This window comes from Danio rerio, chromosome 23 (assembly GCF_049306965.1).
Source record: "Danio rerio strain Tuebingen ecotype United States chromosome 23, GRCz12tu, whole genome shotgun sequence".
In the NCBI taxonomy this organism is placed as follows: Eukaryota; Metazoa; Chordata; class Actinopteri; order Cypriniformes; family Danionidae; genus Danio; species Danio rerio.
In genome coordinates, this window is record NC_133198.1 from 9,818,009 (window position 1) to 9,837,625 (window position 19,617).

Below are 19,617 nucleotides of genomic sequence, written 5' to 3' on the forward strand. Positions count from 1 at the left end.
TCTAATTGGTTTATTTTCAAAACACACCTAGAAGTTATTAAGAGAATAAGCTCAACCCTGTTAGGTCATGCACAGTGGCGCAAAGCGGATTTTTCCGTCCTTAAAACAGCAAAAGTGGATTCGGATACGCCCTTAATGCTTTTGCACCCTGCGCTTCAGACTTTGCGCCTAGATATTTAAAAGAGAGCCCAGAGTGTTCAACACAAATAATCTCTCGTATAAGAGCGAAAGCAAATGAACACATAAACCAAACATTTTCTGCACTTTATCGTACAGAAGAACATAAATCATAACTCAAAGAAAAATTGAGAAAGCAACATAACTTCATTTTCAAGCAATTTCAGGCACTTTTCAAACCTCAGAAACACTCAATTAAAAATGAAAACATTTTCAAGAATTTCCAGCACCTGTACGAAGTCTGTTTGTTGGCCCGAAATGATGCCTTGGCAAGTTGTAAACCACAACCAATGCCTTTATTACTACAATTGCTTCATAATTGTATGTTTGTACACCTGAGCCCACCTGGCACTCGACACACACTCCACCGCCATTGTATTCTCCCTGCATGTCCAGACTGGATCTGCGTTGATCGATCTCTGGGTCGTAGTAGCACTCTGAAGAGTGTCTGTGGCAGTTACATGCTGCAATACACACACACACACACACACACACACACACATACACACACAGAGAGAGAGAGGGAGTGAGAACACCATATAATCAGCTTAAAAAAATAAATCATGCTGAGGTTAATAACTCTTCTGGCAGCACAGAGACAAAATACCCAAGCGGAGGAAATAAAAGACATACACACTTCAGTCAGAACCCCTGAAGAGTTCAGACTGTCCAAATGTGAATGACAGCAGAGAAGGGAAGAAGAAAGAGAACAGTGATTAGCTTGGAGGGAAGTTAGAGATGAGAAAATGTCTTTAAACTTTTTAATCGTACTTTTATAATTTGTATTTAATCTTACAAGACCTACCAGAGACCAAAATATTACTAACAGTTGTTTCTGTTACAACAAAACTGTTAACTTGGCTCTAGACGTAACTGATACAAACCAAATATAAATAGAATTTCACAATGGTAACATAAGCTGCAGATCTGTATGTATGTCTAATGCATTCAACATACACACACAGTGTCTAGTCTGGTATTTTATTTGGAACATTTACATTTGCTTTTCCATGAAACTTATTTGATTGATTAATATAGTAATGTTTTTTATGTATATGGTCAACAATTGATGTCAAATAATATTTTCACATTTTTAATGGTTCTGTTGAGTTTTGGTTTTTTGTTACCGAAGTTTTTTTATGGAGCATTAAATAGAATTTTGTTACTGTATTCATTTTATCTCCCATGTTCATGCTTTTCTTAGTTTACGATGATTAATAAATTATTACGTTTGTTTGTAAAACATATTCCCTGTTTTCCTTGTTTTAATGTTTTTTACAAAATTATTAGCCCCTTTAAGCTAATTTTTCTTTCGTTAGTCTACAGAACAAACCATTGTTGTAGAATTACTTGCCTAATCACCCTAACCTGCCTAGTTAACCTTATTAACCTAGTTAAGCCTTTAAATGTCACTTTAAGCTGTATAGAAGTGTCTTGAAAAATATGAAGTAAATTATTATTTACTGTCATCGTGGCAAAGATAAAACAAATCAGTTATTAGAAATGAGTTATTAAAACTATTATGTTTAGAAGTGTGCTGAAACAATCTTCCCTCCATTAAACAGAAATTGTGGAAAAAAATAAACAGAGGCACTTATAATTCAGGGGGGCTAATAATTCTGACTTCAACTGTATATATATATGCTTTATTTTACTCATTTATTTGGGTTATTTTTAGGAAAAAAAGTATATTTGTGTGTGTCTTTGTGTGTTTTACATAATAAAAATACATTAAATAAATAAATATAAATGTAAGGTGCCACTTACTGTGAAAAAAGCCTAACATTTATTTGTTTGTTCTATAATTAATTGAAAATTCAAATTTAATTAAAAATATATCATTTTAAACCTGCCTTCATAAATATTTTGACGTCATGTAAAATTTCCCATCTTGATTTCAAGCAATAAAAACAGCAAAGGTTAAAAGAGAAGGTTGTGTTTAATGTGATGCTACAACGTAAATAAAACATTAAGATTGTGTTTATGTGTATGTTCTCAATCATGAAAATTGAGTAAAAGTGATGTTATAAATTTGCGTTTTAAATGTTGTTATTTAAAAATGTTTTAAATGAAAAAGCAATGTTATAAAGAAATGTAAGTTTCTTGCCTTATATTTTGTATTCAAATGACATGTATTAATCATATGTTTTTTTCACACTTAAAATACTAATAACAATTGACAATTGCGTTTTATGAATGACCAAGGACCACATTTCAGCTAAAAAACTTTTTACTAAAACAAAAAAAAAGTTACCTACTACATCTTAGATGGCCTGAAGTTTAGTAAAACTAAAAACTATCCCTAAAATTATATGTCTGTTTTCATTCAATTTTTTTTCAAAATGAATGGTTATGGCTATAAATATATTTAGTTAAATACATTAATGTTTTCTGTTACTTATTTTATAAATAAAAAGCAAACATTTAATTTGTGATTAGCAAAGTCTACTAAAGGAGGTCGAGACTTCACATCTATGGCCCCTAAACTCTTGTGTAGCCTTCCTGATAATGTCAGAGGCTCAGGCACACTCTTATCAGTTCAAAACTAGATTAAAGACCAATCTTTTTAGTAAAGCATACACACAATGCATCACTTAACAGTATGATCCATAAGGTGAGTGCATAAAATGTCAGGGTTCTGCCACTCTGGTCATGTAAATTCTTGTTTTGGTGGCAGAATCCGGACACTAGTCATGTCTAGTCATGTCCTGTTGTGCTCGGCTCAAGTTTTCTTGGGTCGAGCACTTGTTTCTGTCATTGTGTGTGTCACCGCGTGTACGCTCTTGTACTCGTGTTTGTGTTTTCATCTGTCTGCAGCGTGGTGTTTCATTCCCAGCGTCTCAGTCTAGTTGGTTTTGGTCGGCGCTGGGATGAAGCATGCACGCTGCGTGTGTGAGCGCACGGTGAGTGTTTTTATTCATCGTATGCTTGTGTCTTGCTTCTGTTGTCAAAGCACGTGGCTATGTGTTTACATTGTGGTCATGTGCTTTTGTCGTGTGCTTCAATGTTGTGTTTGTGTTGTCTTGAACATGCGGTTAATTAGTTCTCTCATTGGCTGCATGTTCTTGTCCTGTTTTATGTGAGCGCATGGCTTGTGTTGTCTCTGTGTCATACGCTCTCCCGTCTATTGTCTAGTCCCACCCACCTTGTTAACTCATTATTAGTTTGTCATGTTCACCTGTGTGTCAATTTACTTTTGCTTTATAATCCCCTCATGTGTTCAGTCCTGTGCCAGTTCGTCATCGTTATTTCCATGTCCTGTGCGATCCAGTCCTGTTTGTCCTGCCAGCCCATCCAAGATTGTTTGAGTGTTTGTTTTATGTTTTTCCCCCTCGGGTGGCTTTTGTTGTCCTTTCTGTTTTATTTTTATTAATAAATACCATCTTATGTTGCATTTGAGTCCTCGCTCCCTCATCCTTCCTGAAACCCTGACATAAAATTAATATTTTAGTGTCTGTTTTCATTCCAGAGGCTTAAAAATGACTGGTTTTGGCTATAAATATATTCATTTATATACATCCCTGCTTTTCACAAATAAAAAGCTAGCATTTAAACCATCTGTGATTAGCAAAATCTCATTAATCACTCCATACGGCACGCACCAGCAGGCATTAAAAAGTTGTGTCTGACTATGAGTGAGTGTTTTTCTTCTCACGCTTTGACAGGACATGCAGTGTGGAGGGGCTGTGTTTTGTTAAGGGTCCAGTGCACTGATGGCAGGGTGAGGAGGACACAGTATCCCGGCATTAGATGAAACAGTCCTGTCAGATAGACAGACTCTCTCTGGTTTTCCTCAAGCCAGCTCTGCTCACAGATGTGCAATAAACCTCACGCCAGTCCCTCGCACAAAAGGGCGGTTTTATATTCGGCAACTCGAGAGATTAGATTAGGTGAGAAACAGCGGAAATCTAACTATATGCTCAGCGGAAACGCTTTCCAGACTGAAACAGCTCCCAATACACACATAGACACCCAAAGAGTGAGACTGAGATCTGCTTTAATGGATTGTGGGACTGTTTTACAGTATGTGAGAGAAGCCAGACTGGATTAGCGTCTGCATGAGCTCACAGCGCACTGAGGGCCGTTCACACAGACCACCAGCCTCTCCTATTCACACAAGCTCTGATGTCTTACTAAAGCAGAGATTCTGTGCTGATCCTAAAATGAACTAACAAACATCCTCATTCAACCAGGGACATTAAGCAAAATGTTCTCCCACAGGAAAATGTGTGACGTCAGTTCTGGCTAAAATATGCATACACGTTAGTGGAGGTATTCGTTTATTTTACTTCATATTAACTAATTACTTTTGATTATTATTTAACAATTACTTGTTTTATTATTATTATTTACATGGAAAACTAGGAATGCCTCTTTAAAAAGTAGAAAGTTTAATGAGTTTCATTATTTTTTGAAAAATTAAAGATCCACTTTCTCCTAAATCAAGTTAAGACAGGGTAACCATTCATTCTTTTTCTCAGACATGTCCCCTGGTTGGGACAACAAAAAAAAAATGTGTTGGGGTTTTTAAATCTCCTAAAATGACCAGGATTAAGCTTTTTGCTTTCTAGTTGTCAATAATGGTGTGCATTTTGCATTACTTTAACTTTCTTGTTTAGTCTTATTTATAGTTTTGCATGACTCTCCAGAGTTATAGAAACTGTCGTACTTGATGCACACATCGTTGTACTTTAAGATGTGTACTATTATTAGTGTCAATTTATCATAGACAATGATTTTTTCATTCTTTCCCATGGTCAAACCAAGTGTTTTCTAGATAGTTACTATCTTTCAAGCAGTGAGTGTTTCCGCAATGCTGCCGTCTGTAGCTTTAAATTGCTTGAACCCTCTATATTTCAATGTATTCTGACTGGCAGTCAGTAGCCCCTTTCACACAGTGACACCGATAAATATATGGAAAATTTCTGGAACGACTTTACCAGTAAATTCAAAAAAGTGCTGTTCACACAGGCGGGGACGTTACGGAATTTTTCCGGAAAAGAGCATTCACACATCCATTTCAAAATACCGGTAAATTCTGACATCATTAACCAGAAATGACCTCTAAACAGCTACGCTTGTATTTGTTAACATTTGACAACATCACAAACTCTGTGGATGGTTCTGTAATGTGAACAACTTCGATGAAAACATATAGAGAAACACTTTCGCATGTCAAGATGTACATGATATGTGTGTGTGTGCTGGCGCTCCCAGGCTGTTTCAGGGACACACAAAGCTTGAAGGTAAACAAACAACGGCTTATCATAAGCATCTTATCGATATTTATTTACATGGTTGGCATTGAAATGAACATATAAACGTGATCTGACTAATTTGTAGCTGCTAAATGTGTCTGGAAAAATAATCAAAGGCTTTTATTCTCATAAACCGCGCGGGCGTGAACGCGTCTGACTATTCTGATTGGCTAAAGCAGACGTCTCACGTCAGCATGTTCTAGACGTGCACGCGCTCTTTCCGGCAATCTTCCTTCTGCATTCACACAGCGCAGCATTCCAGCATATTACCTGTAATGTTACAACTTCTTTTTCCGGAAAATAGCCAGAACGAATTTACCAGTATTTTCAAAAAGGGCCTGTTCACACATACAACCTTTCCGGAAAATTGACAGCAATTTTCCGGAAAGGTCTGTATGTGTGAAAGGGGCCAGTATTTAATCCTTTATTGGCTCAGAAAAAAAGAGCTGCAGTGTAAAAATGGTTTTGTTAGCGTTTGCCTTGTTCTAGACACTCAGTGGTTGAACTAGGTATTGCACTCCTGCTTCAAAGCACATGCAAGCGCAGGTTGCCAAATTGACCACATAAACAGGAGTGAGCCTGTCGAACATGAAGGGTGACTTAAGTTGTATTCTAAATAAAAGCAACGGCACACGATAGAAGGTATTTTCCAAATTAAAAGGAGTTTTTGTTCTAACCGACTACTGAAATTTACATTTCTTTGCAGCTGAACAACAGAAACCTGACAATGATCATCTTAGGTAAACCTCATGTGCTTTATTCAGTGTTAAATGCTAATAATGTGAGTTTGAATGTCATTTTACATTACATTTATTGCTATACTACTGAAAGCAGCAGCAGATAGTTTATCTCAGATCTAGAAAATAAAATAAGCAGTTTGAAATTTAACTTTAGAACTATGACTAACACATATCAGTGATTCAGCAAGTACATTTAATAATGTTAAAGAGGTTTAATATGTAATAAATAGATTATAAAACTTACCATTTTGTTGGAGTGCAGTAAGTGCACTATTCTGTGCTTTCTATATTTAAATTTCTGTCGTTTTTCGTCTGGTGCAAAAAGCTAAATTGCTTATCACTGCATATCTCATCATATAGCATGTTTTTAGCACATGGGGTTACAATGTAAACTGCTCACCTGATGTTTACATTCATAATATTTATATTATTTTCTAAATAATAACCACCTCATGTGGAGCGTCTCATTTTGGAGGCTGTTTCTGTCCACCGGAGATTGCGTTTTGGTGCACACTTTGAGTGCCTTCCTGACTGAATGAATAAAATACATTGTTTTCCACCAAGGCAACCCGGGTGCTGAAATTTAATTGGCTAAACTGGCATTGGGCGGGTTAAATGACCAAAACAAAGACAGACGTTCTGCAACGTAACGCCAAGCAGAATATCTGACTTCAGCATTGTTTTTTAGATAAACAAGAATGTTTACTCGGCTTGTTTCTTAAATATCTGCAAAAATGTTATGGCATTTTTATGCTTAAGAAGAGTTTAAAACAAGCAAGATTATCTGCCAGTGGGGTAAGAAAAATAATCTTGTTTTCGCTTTGAAATTGTCAGATTAATTGGTTTGTTTCAAGGAAAAACTCAATTGATTTTAAGTTTTTATTACTACAAACAAGACATTTTTTAAAATTTGTCTAAAAAATGCTTCCTGATTTACGAATTCTTAGATATTTGACCAAGAAACAAGACATAAATGAAGAAAAACATTTTTGTACATTCATAAAAAAGAGAGGAAAGAAAAAAGAATCTGCCACAAGACAGAAATCATGTTTTGTGAATAGTGCGTCAAGGAGGCACCAGCAGGTATGAAAACATTGTTCTGCTTGCTTTGCTGGAGAGGAAAAGACAAACTCACGTTCACATTCATTGGCACTGTAAGTCGTGGCTGGTTTCCATGGGAACTGGTTGAAGCCGGGGCAACAGCGATCACATGACGTGCCACAAGTGTTGTGCTGGCAGTCACACTGAAGCCTGAGATACACAGACATTAGAGACAAGTCACAGGTTAAACGACCAAAACAGTCACAAATGTTTGTACCTTAAAACAGTTGCACAAAATAAACTAAGATTAATTGGGTCACACTTTACAATAAGGTTCATTAGTTAATGTTAATTAATGCATTTACTAACATGAACAAACAATGAACAATACATTTACCACTGTATTTGTTCATGTTAGTTAACGTTAGTTAATGAAAATACAGTAGTTCATTGTTAGTTCATGTTAACTCATGGTGCATTAACTAATGTTAACAAGCATGGACTTGGATGTTAATAATGCATTAGTAAATGTTTAATTATGATTAGTAAATCCTGTACATGTGTTGTTCATGATTAGTTCATCTTAGTAAATGCATTAACTAATGAACCTTATTGTAAAGTGTTACCATTAATTGTGTTCTTGATGACACTTTGACCAACTTTTCTGAAGCTCTAAACATCACATTTCTACTTATTCACATGCTTTTAAACAATTTTCAGGTAAAGCAGATTTTGTCAGGTACTAAAAATATCATTAAATGTGTACTGAAGTATTTTTACACTACATATACGGTTGAAACCAGAAGTTTACATACACTAAAAAAAGGAACAACCATTTTTTTTTTTAATTTCTGATGGTAAATCATACTAAACGTTTACTATTTTAGGTCCGTTAGGATTACCTTAATGATTTACATTTGCTCAATGCCAGAATAATGAAAAAATCTTTTTTATTAATTTCAAGACAGTCAAAAGTACATTCATTTCCTTGGTATTTTTTAAGCTTTGCTTTTAAACTGTATAACTTTGGTCAAATGTTTTGGGTATCCTTCCACAAGCTTTTCACAATAGTTTGAAGGAATTATGGCCCATTCCTTCTGACAGAACTGGTGTAATTAATTCAAACTTGTCAAGCTTTTTCAATTCTGCCCACACATTTTCTATAGGATTGAGTTCAGGGCTTTGTGATGGCCACTCCAAAACATTCACTCTGTTGTCCTTAAAGCACTTGTTAACTATTTTGGCAGAATGCTTAGGGTCATGATCTGTTTGGAAGACTCATTTGTGGCCAAGTTTTAATTTCCTGGCTGATGTCGTGAGATGTTGCTTCAGTATTTCTACATAACGTAATTTCTTCATGAAGCCATCTATGCTATGAAGTGGACCACTCCATCCTGTAGCAAAACAACCCCACAACATGATGTTGCCGCCTCCATACTTCACAGTTGGGATGGTGTTTCTAGGCTTGTAAGCTATTCCCTTTGTACTCCAAATGTAACACTAGTCATTATGGTCAAACAGTTCAATCTTAGTTCTATCAGACCACAGGACGTCTCCATAAATTATTCTTGTTCCCAGTGTAACTTAGCAAATTGTTATCTGGCTTTTTTTTTTGTTGATTCTGGCTTGTTGATTTTCCCATGTTGTCACACAAGGAAGCAGTGTGTTTGAGGTTTTCCCTAAATACTATTGTACAGTTGTGCCTCCAATTAACTCAAATGTTGTCAATTAGCCAATCAGAAACTTCCAAAACCTTGGCACCATCATCTGAACTTTTTTAGAGGCATAATGACAACCCTGCCTCATTGTGGAAACGTAGCCCCGCGGACGTTTCTGCGGACCGCGATTTACGTCCCGGGAGGTACCTTTCGAGCGTTTTTTGTTTTCACGGAGCCACGAGAGGCCGATGTGCGCGCTTTTTCGCGTCTCGGGCGCCTCTCGGGAGCGCGCGCCGTTCGCGCCGTTCTTGTGCGAAAAGCCGCCGGATCGGCCGACTCGGCTGCCCTCCTCTTCCTCCTCCTCCTTCCCTAAACCCGAGCAACGGTCGCAAAAGCCGTCCAGAAAAAAAAAAAGCAAAAGCCCTGGCATTCGATTTCGACCGCGTTTTCGGATCCCGCTGCGTTCTCGCCCTTATTTTTCGGATTACGTTTTTCGTCTTACCTGATTTCCGGAACCGCTGTTTCCCGGACTCGATCCCGGTCTTTGTCCCCGCGGCCGGCTCCTCCTCCTTCTCCGGGGCCTCTGCCGACGCAACGCTGTGAGCTAAGCGGACAAACTGGTTGCATTGGGAAAGCCCTCTACTCGGAGGCGAGCCGTCGGCTCGAAAAAAACTAAACGCGGCCTTACGTACCTCCGGCCACGTAAATCGCGGTCTCCAGAAACGTCCGCAGGGCTACGTTTCCAGAATGAGCTTGGGTTGCATAATGATCTTATTGTATGTAAACTTGAATTTCAAGAAAAGTTATAACAATTTCTCAAAAAATATCTCTCTTATAATTCTGCTATTAAGCATAACAGAGACAAATTTGATAATCTTAACTTACCTAAAAGAGAACAAGACATTAACAATAACATCTGACTTTTTTAAATGGTTATGTGCCTTTTTATTTGTTTTTATGTATGTAAACTTCTGGTTTCAACTATACATGTTAATTATATGTTTGCCATACATTAAATGGTCTAAACTCTAAATCAGGACATATTATAGTGTAAAGGACCTTGAAATAACTGCATTAAAGTTATATAAATAATAAATTTATATATTAATATGACAACTTTTAAAGAATTTAATAAATAAAAGAATGAGTGAATGCATTTTAAACTGTAGAACAGAGCTTCAATGTGAGTCTTGTATAGAAATGTCACTTCTTGACACTTCGTTTCATGCGAATCACTCTATCTTGAGGCGCCAGAATATGCAAATCCTAAAGTGCTTATTGTCTATGTGCATCAAATGAGCCACACAAGAGCTGAAAGTGTTTTTATTCAAGTGTCTACCCTCCTCATTGACCTTGCTGCTTCCAGGAAAACAGTGAATTGGGATGATGCAGAGGCTTTAAAACTCAGAGTTTGAAAGGGTTAAGTTCTTCACGCTTGCTAAATTTTCCAACGACATCTGAAAAGCTAATCGAATTAGCTGAGACTCGGAGGTCTGCACATGGGTGGCTACATTTACACATGTAGCATCAAAAAACTACATAGCAGATGCTAAAAAAGTGAAGAAAGACCTAAATGATAATCATATTTAATGACCTTCAAACTATGATAATAAAGCATTTATAGTTTTCTAAGAATGGTAAAATGTGAATATAATAGGATAACCAAATAACAATTAAAAATATATATATTTAGATTTCAGGAATAGTTGAGAATTACAATTTTTACAAACTACTACTACTGTACAAACTGCTACTACTACTGCTGCTAACATCTAACTAGAGCTTCACAATTGCTGAGAATCATTCATTTTCCTTCGGATTAGTCTTTATTTCAGAGGTCGCCACAGCAAAATAAACGGCCAAATATTCCAGCATATGTTTTACGCAGAGGACGCTCTTCCAGCTGCAACCCAGTTCTGGAAAACACCCATACACTCTTATTCACACACACTCATACAATACGGCCAATTTACTGTATTCAATTCACTTATAGCGGATGTCTTTGGACTGTGGGGGAAACCGGATCACCAGGAGGAAACCCACGCCAACACGGGGAGAACATGCAAACTCCATACTGAAACGCCAACTGACCCAGCCTAGACTCAAACCAGTGACCTTAAGTCTCAGTTTAAGCGAATGATTGAACAAGTCTGAGATTTTATAATGTATCAATCAGCATTTTTGAACAAATGTCTTGAACAAATTATTCAGTGACCAAAAACAAAAATGTATGGTTGCTGTACCATCACTCTGAGTTTTTTATTAATACAGACAGAAGCATACCAGCTCAAACGAAAGACTCTACAATCTATACATTTACAATACCGATTTGGTGCAGATTGTAAAGTTACAAAAATTTTTTGTTTAACAGCTGTTCGGGTTTTGGTACTCACTACAATAAATACTAAAGAACAGGCAACTAGTTCTGGTTCCCTTCTCAAAACATTCTGTTTGTAAAATGTATTATATTATTATATCATTTATTTAGTAAAGTAGTAATTTTTTTAATACTTTGTGAGTTTGTTGGATTGCTTTCTCACTATAACCAAACTGCTCCAGAGTTCGTTTCAATCGAGCCGAGACCACCTCATTTAGGTGGTGATGGACTGATTTATGCCTATTGCGGGTTTCACATATTCCCAATCGAACTGCACTAGGAGGGTAAATGCACCAGGTTCCGAAACAAACTCTAGGGGCTCTATTTTGACGGTCCATGTGCAAAGTGCAAAGCGCAGGGTGCAAACGCTTTCAGGGCGTGTCAGAATCTACTTTTGCTAATATGAGGACGGAAAAATCCGCTTTGTGCCGTAGCGCATGGTCTAAAAGGGCTGAGCTTATTTTCTTAATGAGTTAAAGGTGTGTTTTGAGAATAAACCAATCAGAGTCTCATCTCCCATTCCCTCTAAGAGCCAGTTGTGTCGCGCCTTTGCTATTTACATGACGGAAATTGTAAGTGGAAAAACTGAGCGCTTTAGAGAAACAGTGAAACAAAGCATCTACAGTGCGAGTATCAGAGATAAGGCGTCTCATTATCTACTTTCACTTTCGCTCTCGTGGATAGTGTAACCTTGTACGCACAGACATCAATTAGCCTATAAATAATTAATTTTGTTAAAGAGCAAAGATTTGTTTCAAAACTATTTCTAAATTCAGTTCTAATTTCCAGCAAATGAATAAATGAACAATAATAAGGAAGTGTGGTCAAAAAACCAAATACACATGCTGTGCCCCATATGGTCTAAAACCTGACAGGTGGGCAAATCTAAATTAGTTTTTAATAAAACAAATACAAATATGGATATAATAAATAGTACTGCTAGTCTCCTTATAATGATAACATTATACAAAAGCAAATTGTTACGAATTAACTGAAAAAGCCTCCCGAGATGAAGAAGGCATGAAGGCAGTTTTTAAATTTATGTAGGCTAGAAAATGATATGTTTAGTAATTTTTTAATCCTTAATATTTATATTCCAAATATATCCTTATTATATCCTATATATTCATTCATTTCATTTATTTTCTTGTCGGCTTAGTCCCTTTATTAATCCGGCGTCGCCACAGCGGAATGAACCGCCATCTTATCCAGCAAGTTTTTACGCAGCGGATGCCCTTCCAGCCACAACCCATCTCTGGCAAACATCCACACACACACTATTGACAATTTTGCCTACCCAATTCACCTGTACCGCATGTCTTTGGACTGTGGGGGGAAACCTGAGCACCCGGAGGAAACCCACGTGAAGGCAGGGAGAACATGCAAACTCCACATAGAAACACCAACTGAGCTAAGGTTTGAACCAGCGACCCAGCGACCTTCTTGATGTGAGGCGACAGCACTACCTACTGCGCCACTCCCTCGCCTATATCCTATATATATCCTTAATATTTTTATTCTTTTTCATTTGTAAATATATTTGCGTATTGCTCTACATCTTGTGTGTATTAAGCAGTGTGTAAGCGAGGCGCACAGCTAACATGCTCTGCGCTGGACAATAGACCGGCTTTGTTTTGGTCTAATCTATAATAATTTCTCAAAATAGCAAAGCGCCAGTAATGCACCTCAGAGCGCCTTCCTTTTTAGACCAGAACGTCTATAGGCGCACATATGAGCGCAAATGCATTTGCTATTTAAACAGCGTGACGCAAAACGTAAAAACGACTCTTGCGCCAAGCTGAAACTAGCAAACAACCATTGCGTTATGCCTTGCGCCACATTGCGCCGGGTGTATGATAGAGCCCTAGGTGTAAATTCACTGCAATAAATACAGACAACTAGTTCTGGCTTCTTTCTCAAAACAGTCTGTTTGTAAAATTTATTATATAATTATATAATTTATTTAGTAAAGTAGTAATTTATATAACAGCAGTGGCTCTGAAAAAAAGGTCAATTTGGTCTGACTTAATAACAATCAAATATTCACGTCAAACATTTGTCTTAGGGTGCTTTCACATCTGCAGATCAATTGTTTTTATCAGAAACAGCGATTAAAATTGTTACAATGTTGCTTTTTGTTGGTGCATAAAGTTTCTAAATGGCCCAATATAGTTAAAACAAGTCACGTGCAAGTAAGTTCTCCTCATATTGGTCAGAGTTTGGTTTATTTTCTGGGATTCCACTCTCATAGCTGTCATACGTCATTTCAATTCATGACAATAAGAAATGAGACATTATTAACGAAAAGGTGTACTTTCATTTTAAATAGTGACACCTAAAGACATAGTCATCACCAATTATAAATCAGAATTTCTCATCCACAGCCTCATTTCAATTGTCAAGGGTTTTAAAAAAATGTCAATTATATATCAGAAGTCAAATAATCCAAAACCTTCATGCCATGATCACCAGCTTTCGTAAATCCTAAGATCGCTGGATCTCATTCACAATAACCATGGACTACAATCCGCCATTTCTGAACTACATATTTATACATGCACTTCGCTCACACACACACATGCTTCCTCATCTTGACTGATTACACTCGCACCACCTGAGGATTGTCAAAGACTGATTACACATACTATTAAAGCAGCACACTCACTCATTCCCATTGCCAAGTCTAGTTCATCTGTAAAGTGACATTACAACTTGTTATCCTTGTCTTGGTTTCCTGTGTTTTTGACCTTAGCTTTGTTAACCTTTTTGTCCCTGTCTGCCGCCCGCCTTTTGACCTCTCGCCTGATACTTTTAACTACAATTTGGGACTTCCTTTATACATCTGTTTGCACCTGTGTTGACCATTGCTTGCCTGACGACTCCAATAAACCTGCACATTGATCCTAACTCAGCTGTCTGTGTCACTCCCTGTGTTACATTTACTGATATTATTCACTACTAGTGTATAAATTAAACACTACTGGTCAGTAGGATTTTTAAATGTTTTAAAATAAGCTTCTCCTGCTCATCAAGGCTGCATTTATTTCATTACAAATACAGTACACATTGTAAAATTGCTATTGCACTAAAATAACTGTTCAAAAGTAGTTTAGAATTTAATTTAATAATTTATTCCAGTGATTTTTAAGATGATTTTCAGCTTCAGTACTACAGTCTTCAGAGTCAAATGATCGTTTCAGAAATCCCTCATTAAACAGAAAATAATCAATAATAATAATAAATATTATTATTATTAATAATACCATAAATAATGTAATAGTAATTAAAGCAATAATGAAAGGAGTAATAATTTCATTTGGAACTACATACAATAAGAAAGCAGTTATTTAATATTTCAACAAATATTTAACATTTTATTAGATTTAATAAATGCTGCCTTGATAAACAGAATAATTTTCTTTAAAAAAAACAAAAAACTTTTGACTGGTAGTGTGTATATTTTTAATAGTTCAGTTAGACTGAATGCTTTTTACTTTCGTATTCAACATAAAACGCACTTTTACCAGTAAGAATGAAATCTCCACTTATTATTTTTTTCATATAGCCATATACAGTTAAAGTCTGAACTTTTAGCCCCCTTTTAATTTTTTTTTCTTTTTTGAATATTTCTCAAGTGATGTCTAACAGAGCAAGGAAATTTTCACAATATGTCTGATAATATTTTTTCTTCTGGAGAAAGTCTTATTTTTTTTATTTGGCTAGAATAAAAGCAGTTTTTCACTCAAAAGGTCAAAATTATTAGCCCCTTAAAGCTTTTAGTTTTGGTAGTCTATAGATTGTTTTGATGGTTAAGCCTTTAAATGTCACTTTAAGCTGTATAGAAGTGTATTGAAAAATATCTACTCAAATATTATTTACTGTCATCATGGCAAAGAAAAAATAAATCAGTTATTAGAAATGAGTTAGTAAAACTATTATGTGTAGAAATGTGTTAAAAAAAATCTGCTCTCCGTTAAACAGAAATTGGGGAAAAATAAACAGGGGGGCGAATAATTCAGGGGGCAAATAATTCTGATTTCAACTGCATATGGCTATTAAATATCCACAATACAGTCATATAAACTGGTTTGTTAGTTTGTTGCATCTTATTGCTACTACAACCGAACTGCTCCAGAGTTAATTTCAATCGAGCCGAGACCACCTCCTTTACTGACACTAATCAGAGCACGATTGCTGGTTTCACATATTCCCAACTGAACCGCGCTAAGGGGGCAAACGCACTAGGTTCTGAAACAAACATCTAGGTGTGAAAGCACCCTTAGTGTAAACCAACCTACATAACCCATAATATACATCTTGAAAAAATATATATATTACATGTAAATTTACTCTTTCATGAATTTCATTTTTTTCATTGAAACAGCTTCTAGAATGTTTTTTTCAACAAAGAGTGTTTTGATAGAAACTTTTATCTTTTTTTATGCAGTCCTGTATATGAATACACAAAATGCAGCAGCACACATACACAACTGGAAGGACACAGACTTCCACTCAACCATGCACTTTAGTTTCCTTGAATCTGTTTGGATGGTCAAGCTTGAGCTGCAATTGAATCCTTCATTAGCACCCGTCCACAAGTCAGAGCAAGCGTTCCAGAGCCTTGCTTTAAATGAGCTACAGCCAACCATATAACCTAGTCACATCCCGAGTCTATTAACCCTCGACTGCCCTCTAAATCTCCTCTAAGACCTTTACACACACATGCTTCAACGTCTTCTGCTAGGGGCTTCAGCTTACAGCATGGAAAAAGTTACATCTCTACCTGAATTTTCCCATAAATCAACTGCAAACTGACATCAGTTGAATTCTTGGTACCTGCAGGGCAAACAGGTGCATGTGGGAAGCTTAGATGGAGCACGCTTCACAGATTGACCTCTGATCTCTTCAACGTCTGACTCAATCTCTGGGTCACCCTCATTTAGCCTTGTCAATTAAACCCATCCACTCTTTGCCATTCATCATGTAAACATTGTTGCTGAAAAATCTGAAGTTGTTAGAAATTTTTTTAAATCGTTCATTTTATTATTACCAATGTCGAAAACATTCTTTTGGATGCAATATATACAGCATTTAATATCAACAGGAATCCCTTGACCTGTTTTCACTGGCCTCTTAATCATTTTAATGCTTTAAAAATGTTATATAAAAAAACTATTATTTGTTTAACAAATAAAGAAATCAGATGCAAAAATCTTTGAACACCATCTGAATTTTTAAATAAAATTAGCATTTTTCTTCTCAGCCTTCTGTGTACAGTTGAATTCAGAGTTATTAGCCGCCCATTGATTTTTTTTTCTTTTTTAAGTATTTCCCAAGTGATGTTTAACAGAGCAAGAAAATTTTTACAGTATGTCTGATAATATTTTTTCTTCTGGAGAAAGTCTTATTTGTTTTATTTCGGCTACAATAAAAGGTCCAATTATTACCATTTTAGACCATTTTAAGGTTTAAATTATTAGCCCCTTAAACCTAATTTTTTGTCTCGATAGTCTACAGAACAAACCATTGATATACAATAACTTGCCTATTTACCCTATCCTGCCTAGTTAACCTAACTAATCTAGTTAAGCCTTTAAATGTCACTTTAAGTCGTATAGAAGTGTCTTGAAAAATATTTAGAAATTTAGATATTATTTGCTGTCATCATGGCAAAGATAAAATATATCAGTTATTAGAGATGAGTTATTAAAGCTATTATATGTAGAAATGTGTTGAAAAAATCTGCTCTCTGTTAAACAGAAATTGGGGGAAAAATTAATGGGGGGGGGCTAATTCTGAATTCAACTGCATATATATATATATATATATATATATATATATATATATATATATATATATATATATATATATATATATATATATATATATATATATATATATATATATTATTTCACTTTAGAGCAATAAAAATAACATACTCATCACCATAAAAATAAAAAATCTGAACTTATGCACATGAAAAAAGAGAAAAAATAAATGAAACAAATAAACAAATGTAAATAAAATAATAATAAGAATAATAAATAAATTAATAACATAAAGGTCACACTTTATTTAAAGGTACAATTAATAAACCATTAACTATGACTTTTACTTTAAAAAAAATTTAAAATAGCTGTTTTAAAAAGTACTTATTAAAGTAGTTGGATAGGTAGAATTAGGGATACAGAACCGAGTAAACAAACAGCTAATATCTTAATTATAGGCAGATACTAAGCCACTAGTCAATTGTTAGAATTAGTAATTAAGCTAAATGTTACCAAAATAAAAAATAATATATAAATTGACAACCTAAGCTTTAAAAATGTTACTTATTAATGTGCAAATGTGTGCATACTGTGATGTTTAATATATCCAATAACGCATTAATCTCACATTTGCACTTTCCATGTGTATAGTGATTAAGGAACATATTTTTCTTGATAGTCTTTGATGCAGCAGACAATGTAATTTTCCATTTTTAGGTAAGATATCCCTTAAAGATTCTTTTTAAGCTGATTTAACAAACAATGTAGCATGACATTTTTTTGTCTTCACTGTTAACAATAAAATATAGCTTTTACCGCTTTTTATATGAGCAATATCACACTCGTAGCAGTGCGATGTGGCTGTATATTGGCTCTGGTGGGAGGTGTGTGTCCCACCAGTGACAATATACAGCCACATCACACTGCTACAAATGTGATATTGCGTTCATACAACAGTTCGATAATTGTGTATATAAAAAAGAAAATCAAACACGGAGAGTCTCAAAACCCTTTTGTAAGAGGAACTACTTTCTTCCGCCATTAATTCAGATTTGCAGCTAATGTCAGAGCAGCAAGAACCATTGCTACTTCACCAACGTCACTTTAGAGCTAGAAATTGAATGATTCTCTAGCATAATGTCTATGACAAAACAGGTCATTTTGCTCACATTTTAAGATTACAAGCCTGAACAGCATGAAATGCCATCAGTCTACAGAGATATCTCCCAATCCTGCTCTGTTGCAACCGGGAGATCACAATATTACTTTAGTATAAATACAGCACTTCAAAATACAAAAGAGAGAGATCGACTTTCACCTGTTTAATAATAATTTAATCTGCTGTAGTTTAAAATTTCGCTGTTTTTCTCTTATGGCTTATTACGCGTATTTGTTACCATCTTGTGGATGGACATTGTCAACTGTCTTTTCTCAAAGATAATGGGCGAGACAGTCCTTGCTGTGAATGTGCAGCCTGATGATGTAGATGACCAGGTCCACTACGTAGTTGACGATCGCCTACACCTCCTCCAACCCAAAACCTAACCGTCACATTAGCATGGTTGGTACAAGGTACACTACATAGTTGATGATCACCTACGTCATCAAGCTGCGGGCACCAGCAAGGACATCTTGTAATGGCCGCAGATGTGCTGTTTCTCAGTTATTATAAATATTGCAAATAGGTACTATCCTTATAAATAAACTGCATAGCTGCAATCTAAACAACTACAATATAACCTAAAAAACTCAAAAGTGCATTATGTTGACCAACAGTAGCAATATTTGTCAAACTGTAGACCGTCCCCTGCTTGTCACTGTACGTGGGTGGAGTAATACACAAGGGTGAAGGGTTAAAAGGCTGGACAAGTGCTGTTACTGGCAGAATTTTGCATGGATATAAGCCAGATATAATCAGATTCAAGAACCAAAACTGAAAAAGAACTGTTTTATAAAAATGTTCATTATTTCCTGATGGTTAATGTAATTGCAAACTGATTCTTTCGAGCAGTTCAAGAGAGCGTGTCACATGCTAAAAAACATTGGTGTGACAGTCTCAAAGGAAAACATCTGGTCTCCTATAACTCCCATCACATTCATATCAGTAGATTTCCACAATATCAGTTACATGCACATCAAAAAAAAAAACTATATAAAGGAAATCACAAAGCACAAAGATTCAACAAAGATCCATGTAGCTTATGGAAGTTCTCCCTCCTCTCTAGACGCAACGTCAGCATCTGTTTCTTGTTGCTATCTGTATTAGCCCTCTGGGTTTTGATAAGTCTCATATAGGAGTTTTTTTTTTCCTTCAAACTGACACGACTGACACCTTCCAGGTGGATCATATTGCTGTTTGCTCACACCGAACGCGGCAGGAATCTGTGGAATGACAGACTACAGTAACAGACTACTTATCAACAGGGACAAAAACTCAGACCGGAGTGGATATATCTTGATTGTGACATACAAAGAGCCAGGAATATCTCTCGAGATTCCTGAAATATTTCACAAACCTTTGAAAAACAGTGTGATCTGCTTTATGTCCAAAGGTCTTCCACAGTAAATAATTACACATTACTACATTTGAGGAATTCA

At 35.8% G+C, this 19,617-nt stretch overlaps 1 protein-coding gene across 4 annotated transcripts in view; it reads right to left on the minus strand.

Annotated features, from left to right (window-relative positions):
- lama5 (laminin, alpha 5) overlaps window positions 1-19,617 on the minus strand; it is a 206,831-nt gene that overhangs the window by 120,616 nt on the left and 66,598 nt on the right. For all 4 annotated transcript variants that reach the window (XM_073938014.1, XM_073938013.1, XM_073938012.1 and 1 more), the window contains 2 exon segments: window positions 7,311-7,426; window positions 523-641 (listed from right to left, as the gene is read on the minus strand). In XM_073938014.1, coding sequence (XP_073794115.1) covers window positions 523-641; window positions 7,311-7,426 — 235 coding nt within the window.